The sequence below is a fragment of the Nipponia nippon genome, unplaced genomic scaffold (assembly GCF_047370975.1).
Source record: "Nipponia nippon isolate SJK-2023a ecotype South Korea unplaced genomic scaffold, ASM4737097v1 scaffold_4, whole genome shotgun sequence".
Lineage (NCBI taxonomy): Eukaryota > Metazoa > Chordata > Aves > Pelecaniformes > Threskiornithidae > Nipponia > Nipponia nippon.
In genome coordinates, this window is record NW_028262358.1 from 65,592,433 (window position 1) to 65,599,666 (window position 7,234).

At 42.3% G+C, this 7,234-nt stretch overlaps 1 protein-coding gene across 1 annotated transcript; it reads right to left on the reverse strand.

Moving 5' to 3' along the window:
- Positions 1-321: 321 nt before the first annotated feature.
- Positions 322-4,929, reverse strand: SMLR1 (small leucine rich protein 1). Its single transcript, XM_009460829.2, is given in 2 exon segments — positions 322-1,130; positions 4,720-4,929. Coding segments are annotated over 2 exon segments (288 nt in total). The 5' UTR covers positions 4,853-4,929; the 3' UTR covers positions 322-975.
- Between the last annotated feature and the right edge of the window lie 2,305 nt (positions 4,930-7,234).

The following is a 7,234-nucleotide window of genomic DNA, read 5'->3' on the forward strand; positions in this document are numbered from 1 at the left end:
TGCAGGCTAGGTAATGACAAACAGCTGTAATGAAAGGTAATTGCAGATGGCAATTGCTAGCAGATAGGGACAGTAAATATCAGGGACAGTAATGGTAGTTACTTCTCATTCTTCATCAGTTTGGGTTTAAACTTGAGAGTCAGAAACAGAGAAGCCAAAAGTGCTTTCAAACAGTTTGAGATGCGTTTCTGTGGACCATCTGCCACAGCCAGAGATGCACTAAAAATTGTACATCTACAGCTAATGGGGGGGGGGAAGATTTTTTTATGTGTGACAAATGACATGCAGAAAAGAAAACTCCATACTTACGGGGTTTTTAATTTGAAAAATCATCCATTTGTCCTTAAACTAGAATAATAACTGGTTTACAGAATACTGACGGAATCTTTTCATGGTTTCAAAATTTGGCATGGTCAGTCAGCAGAGAGAAGTCCTTTTGTTTCCCATCACTGTTACATTTTGCTTCCAAATTCTATGGAAAACATACTTACAAAACCTACAACCTTTCACAAAGCGTATAAGCTAATAAATAAAGTCAGTTCCCCTTCATCACCCTTCTCAATTTCCTAGATGTCAGTGCTTGATATGAACTTGCTATTTATGCATCTCCAATTTAAAAAGACTGCCTTCCTTGCATACGCCAGCTCAGCTCTCTCGGGAGCTTGTTATATAGCTTTCTTCTCAGTAGGCTAGGGAAGGGCTAGTGAGCAAGGTGCTTTCCCTCCCCCCAGATCCTGTGTCATGCAAGGGAACTGGCACGGTACGTTGTAGGAGGTCTCTGGTGTCCGATGAGTTGCACGAGTGCTGCTTACTTGGCCTCCTGTGAGGAAGCAAAACTGTTACCAAACCCTTTTGAATGGCAGCAGCTGTTTCATTTGTACGGCACAGCACTAATTTCTTCCCTCTGTTTTGTTTTCCTCCGTGGTATTTATCTACAGCCGGTTATTTTTAAACCTGCAGAGCTGAGTACTGGGTTTAAGCTTGCTTCTTGAGGCGTGAGACTCCCTTAAATGTCCTTCAGTTCTTGCATTTTTTCTCTTTTTGTCCAGATCTCCTTGGTTTCTGCCACTGGCCATGGTAATTCAGGAGAACCTTTTGGGGGTCTTGTGCCATGGCCAGTTCCCCATCAACTGAAAAATAAACCAAACAACACAAAATTCCGTAAGAATGGGCTAATTTCCGATGGTGAATTTTTATAAAGAAAAGGAGCCGGCATGTATTAGTAAGAACTAATCTTATTAAATTGAAGATACCTAAGTAGCACGTTAGTATCAGTTCGTCCATGCTCCTAGAACAAAGTCTTCTGAGTGTGAGATTGGGACTGTGCCTATGCCCAGTGAAGCACTGACACAAACTTTATTGACATCAACAGAAATACTCTGTTCTTATTTGCCTCCACCAGCTTTCAATCAGAATAAAATCCTTAAACAACAGCAAGGAGAGCAGTTAGCTTGTACTGGCAATTCGCCTTCTGCTTTACTGTGGCAGTGCCATGAGAGCCTCAATTTGGCCTGATCCTCCCGATGCCACCTGTGGTACAAAGAGAACAGAAAAATTATCTCTGCCCCCGTAACCTGGCATCCTCAGAACAGGACGGCATCGTCAGAGGCTTGGAGAATATTTGGAGAGCAATGGAGAAACAGAGAAAAGGGAAAAAAAAAAAAAAAAAGAAAAGAAAAAAAGAAAATGAAAAAAAAAGCCCAGTTAGCATAAAACACTTTGTCACGGGATATTAGCTTCCCTTGTCATTGCTAGTTGTTCAGGAGAAATGTGTGCTGTTTTGTTTGTTGGCTTTAGTTTTATTTTAAAGGAAACTTGAAGGGAGAATACCAAGGTGGGTTTTGATATATTTACATGGAGCTTCTCGGTTGCTGCACAGAGAAAAATGAAATGCTTATTTGATAATGAAACAAGGCAGCCTTGCTTTTAGTAATGCAAATTTGATATTTTTTTTTTCCCCCCTTTTAAAGAGTTCTAAGGAAATAGGCATCTAAAGCCTGCTGAATTTCTGAGGCTTTGTCAGAGAGGGAGGGTCGGCATTTAAAGGAGTCTGTTCTCAGGCTTATCTGTGGTTAGTCATTTCGCTCACCGGATGGTCTTAAGCTGAAGCTGGCTCCCCTTGCCTATACAGGGAGAGCTGCTTGGGATGATTTGTGTGAGCTGGCTGGAGGCCTAAGTGGTAGGTTGGACTCTGGCACTCTCGGATCAAGCAAAAGAAGGGCCTGGAGGCAGAGCTGGGACTGCGATGCCCAACGTATTAAATAGACAGGAATTCATCCCGCATTCTCTTGAGAGTCACAGCCAGAACACCTGTGATCTGCAAATGGAGAATCTCCTGCCCTGAGGCACTGAACAGCCAGATGATTCCCTTCAAGCATCCTTCTCAGTTATGAAAGAGAGAAGCACAAAAGCAATATTCCTTTGGCAAATTAGTCTGCCAACTACTTCATGCACCTCTCTCTCTTAAAGCCTTGATTGCTAATCTCAGAAAATTTAGGAAATCGTTACTTACTTAAACTCACTACAAATCCAAAGCTAAAAATTCTGTGCTTTAAGAGAAGCAGGATTTAACATCTGGTTTTGCAGATTATTTACAGACCTGCAGAAAGTGCAGCTAAGGAGGATACGGGCACTGTGAAAAAGGGCAGGCCAGTTTGTTTCAGCAGTTGATCATGCAGCATAAATGCGAACATCTGTGGTTTTTTCCAGATGGGCTCTTTTCGCTTAATGAAAGTATTGTCTGAGCCTCAGCAAAATACCTGAACTGATGGGATCCGTAACCCACCTGCTTTTCCCGTTTCGCTTGATCCTAGCTGGAATAGGAAAGCAAAAGCATCACCAGGTAAGAATGAGTTCAGTAGTATCTCAGTATTATTTCACAATAACTAATGTCACAGATGGACACAGACATGATTATTTGCTGAAAGGGAGAATCACCTCTTTTATCCAAGGTCCAATGCAATAATTTCATTAGTTTCCATTTCAACCTTTTTCAAGAAAGAGCTCTCAATACTTAGCCTTCCCATTCCCTCATAGATATTGAATTGTATGATGTTTTGGCACCACACCATTTTTTGGTTGTTGTTTATCAGTGTGTGGAAAACTGTCAGCACCTTGCTGTAAGCATAATTTATAGCCGAAGGCAGAGCTGGGTTAGGCATGCGGAACAGGCTTCCCTCGCTGATTAATTCAGCATCCTAAAGCACATCTTGAACAGGAAATGTTTGAGTTTTAGCAGCCTGAAGGTAACTTGTGGTGTACGCTTGTATGCAAACACCCTTCCCCTCTGTTAAAGCCTCAGGTCTAAATGCCCGGAGATGTTATACAGAATAGGAAGTGAGTTCATTCTACGTTTCTGGGTACGTGTGGCCTTTCTTACTTTTGGAACTGTGTTGAATTGCCCAGTTTTCAGGATTTCAGAAGACTGCAGGATAGAGCAAACTTGAATGAATGTACAAATTACAGTATTTGATCTGGCATCTAGGTAAGGGTTCTTCCCTAGCCCTGAGCTCATGGGTAAATCTAACCTTCTCCTGTTGGGCTGATGCACCTCAGGCCAGCTGGAGGTGAATGTCCCAGCTTAGCTGCAGAGCCCTGTGGTCAGGATTGTCCTGCCTGCCCTAGCCAAGTCCCTGCTTTTGAGATCACAGGTGAGCTGCTAGAGCTGAAACATGTAGCACATGCATCGTGAACTGTTGTCCCAGGCAGGGTTCTCACCAAGCTGTACCAAGAAGCATCTGAAGTTTACAGAGGAAATCTAGGATATCATCTTAGCTCTCCTGACACTCCCTGTTGAGAAAAGGTTCAAAAGGCAGCTAATTTGAAGAACAAGCTTAGCCCAGTGTCTGCAAGAACATGTTTTAGAAGGGCTGAAGGAAAGAAAGGATGAGGATGCTGATCTGAACGTGCACTGGGGCTGGCCTTGGCAGCTGGAAGCCTAAAACGAGAGCAGCACATGGGTGAGTCTGCTGCTGCGGCTGGGACCCAAACCTGGAAGGCATGAAGATCGTCCCATTGAAATGGGTAGTCTGATGTACAGGAGTTTCCCTTCTAAAAGAAACTCCCTGCCTGCCACAGTTGTAGCCCAGTGTCTTTTCTGTGCAGGACCAGTCAGGCTCCGTGAGCAGCCTCGGGTTGCAGTACCCAGGTGCGTTGCGCTGACTGTGCATTTACTTGGGTGGGGGTGTTTCTTGTTTTGGTTTTACTCTGAAGAAAGATTTTTTAAGTGAGTACAAGCTGATTTTAAAATAGAAAAGGCAACATGGCAACTGTGCATTTAGGTACAAAGTAAAAGCAAGAACGTGCCTTTGAAAGAACACAGACATGCACTCAATAACCAACCAATTATAGGGTGTAACTGCTGTTAACTGTCTCACTGAAGACTTGCACGGTGAAAGCACAGAGGAAAATGACCTGTACTTTAGCCACCCTATTCTTTTTCTCCGTTTTGGTTGCCTCTTCTATAGTGTAGTATAGTAAAATCTTCTATAGTGTGGTATGTAAAACTGTGGAGTTTTAAGTGAGGGTTCAGTCCAAGTTCTAAACAAATTCTTGTAACAATTTGCAAATAGAAAATGGTCTAAAATGCAGTACAACTTCAGAAAATTTTTTATGATCGTAGTTCTCTTCAGTTTAGTTAATGGTACAAGCTTAACAGTAGCCTGTTGTACGAGAAGTTTTGCCTGCTTACCCACTCATTACCCCTGAGCCCTGACTCACCTTCTAATAGTTTGATCCTGAAGTAAGCAATTAGCAGCAGCAGGAGTAAAGTCACGGGCAAAAAGATCCCAGCAAAGAGAATGTAGCCGGGCAGCTCCTTCACAAACACCGACAATATGTAACTCGGGCTCATTTTCCTCTGCAGCAGCTGTGCTGAGCAAGATCCTTCAGCTCTCCAAGTGTGGACCTTATTTATCCTGCTTTCTTCCTTTTTTCCCTGCATCCACATTCTGCCCTTTGCTCACGCTGTTATCTCTTTTTGGACTTTGGTTTGTTTGTGTAGGCCTGTGATTCCTAGTAGGACTGGAGTTCACTTGCAAAATGACTCAACCACAAAGTTTGAAAGTGCATATTGAAGTAATGTAGGGCTTTGAAACTTTTGGAGATGTTGGGCCAGGCAGGGCTCAATATGTAAGGCTGCTACCTTTCGAGAAATATGGTTCTGTCATCTGCTAATGTTGTACAGGCCGGTCTAAACAATAAGCACCCTCTTTCTAGATATAATATTAATCTTACAATAGATCACAAATGCTCACGCAGGGTGAAGACCCTGTTATACATACCACACAGGCTTACACGTTGTCTCTGCTCTGAAGAGTTTTCAGACCAGACCATTGAGGCAAGCAGCAAGTGACCGAGTGGATGCTGTACCAACAGCATTTTTTTCCAAAGAGCAGCTGCAGAACAGTGAAACTCAGGAAGGTTTCTTTTTTAGCAAAGTTGAAAATGTGTGATTTTTGGGGGCCAGACGTGCCAAAGAATTCAAGAACCTTTTAAACGTTCAGGTAATTGGGTTTGAGGTGTTCAGTGTGTTTAGTTTTTCGCATCTGTTCACCAGCCTATGGCAGAACTGCGTCTAGGATGCATCGATTGGTTTAAAAAGATGATCAGTCATTTTATAGTCCTTCCCTACACCTTCAGGTTTCTAAAAACATCTGGTCAGTAGACTTGGCATCTTGGAATTGCTATTGCACACGGGTTGTGTTGACTTCACTTGGGGCAATGCAGAATCTCACTGTTTGACCTGCCTGTGTGCTTGAATTCCAGCAGAGATGTGCTTCAGGTTGTTGGAGATCAGGTTAATCTACCTCAACATTCAGTCTTTGACTTATCAGATCTGATGCTTAATGAAGGCATCAGGTAACATTAAGCATTGTGGGTTTGTGGCTTCAGCAGCTTGTTATGACCTGGACAAAAAATCTGACTTATTTCATGTGCATTTGAGAGATGGTAAGGATTTTATTTCTTTAATGCCTACCAAATCTGAAACCAGACCATGAGCTCGAGATGAAACCTACCATTTGACAGCCGTTCTTTCTGGGCATCTAGAAAGGTTGTACTACAAGATTTGTTTGACTAATTGGGTAGGTGGGTAGGCTGAAGTTAATGGGAAATGCAGTGTAGATTTTCAGGGGAAAGAGGTATTTCTATGTTCACCTTGTTTTCTTCACCTTCTGTGTTCAAGAGGCAAACAGCCTCGCCTAATAATTACTTTAAGTTTGTGATTTTATTTGAACTGTAACATATTTGGCATGAGATCCTCCCTCTGTGACAAGAAGTGATGGAGAATAGCAAGTTTGCAGGCAAATTCCTGCTTTTGTTGATCACTTGCTGTTGTGACTGATAAAAAAACAAATGGAGTGTGCCTTATTTCTTTCTTGTATTTGTTTGGCTTTGGTTTCTAACCATTACATCTCATTCTGCCTTTTCCCACTAGATGTTTGACCTCGTTCATAAAGTGCTTTATGATCATAAAGTGAAAAGCATGGATTAAAAGCCAGGTGGTGAGTATATCAATATTATTATAGGCCCATGTTGCCAGATAATTCCTTCCTTGCATGGATACCTGTCAGCTGTGATCAATAAATTCCTTAAACTTTTTTTTTTGCACATAAAAAGTTAATTCAGATTTTTTTTAGGCTATCATGAATGTTAGTGTTCTGATCTGCAAAACATTTGCAATATTTTGATGACGGTCTTCTGGATCCTTTTAAAAATTCCTTCCTAACCAGTATTCTTGAAAAAAAAAAATTTAAAAAAAGTCTTGAACAATTGGAGATGTCAGTCTGTGGGAGTAAAGTCTGTGACCAAATTCCAAGTGCTGTGACATTACGAAATGAGCCAGGGGGGTATTTCTCTTTGAAACATGTGCATGGCTCACAATGACATTCATGGGAACTAAATACCTGCACACAAGGGCAAAACAGTCACTTGGATTTTTTAATTGGTTTTCCTTGCGCACTTGAGATATTAGTTCTTTCTGTCAAATGTGAGTCAGGGGAGATAATGAAGCATGTAGCTGCCTTGCTCGTCACACCTGACTGTCGCGGGGCCAGACAGCTGATGGACGCAGAGCAGACAGCTTGGAAGTGGTTAGTTTCTGCCCAGGAAGAATGAGAAAATTCCCGACCCTCCACGTTTGTAGAGCCTCCTTGTGGAATGGCAGGTGCCACCTCTGATCACAGCAGGTACACGAGGAACAAAACTTGGCTAATGGCTGTTCAACGCGGCAGAC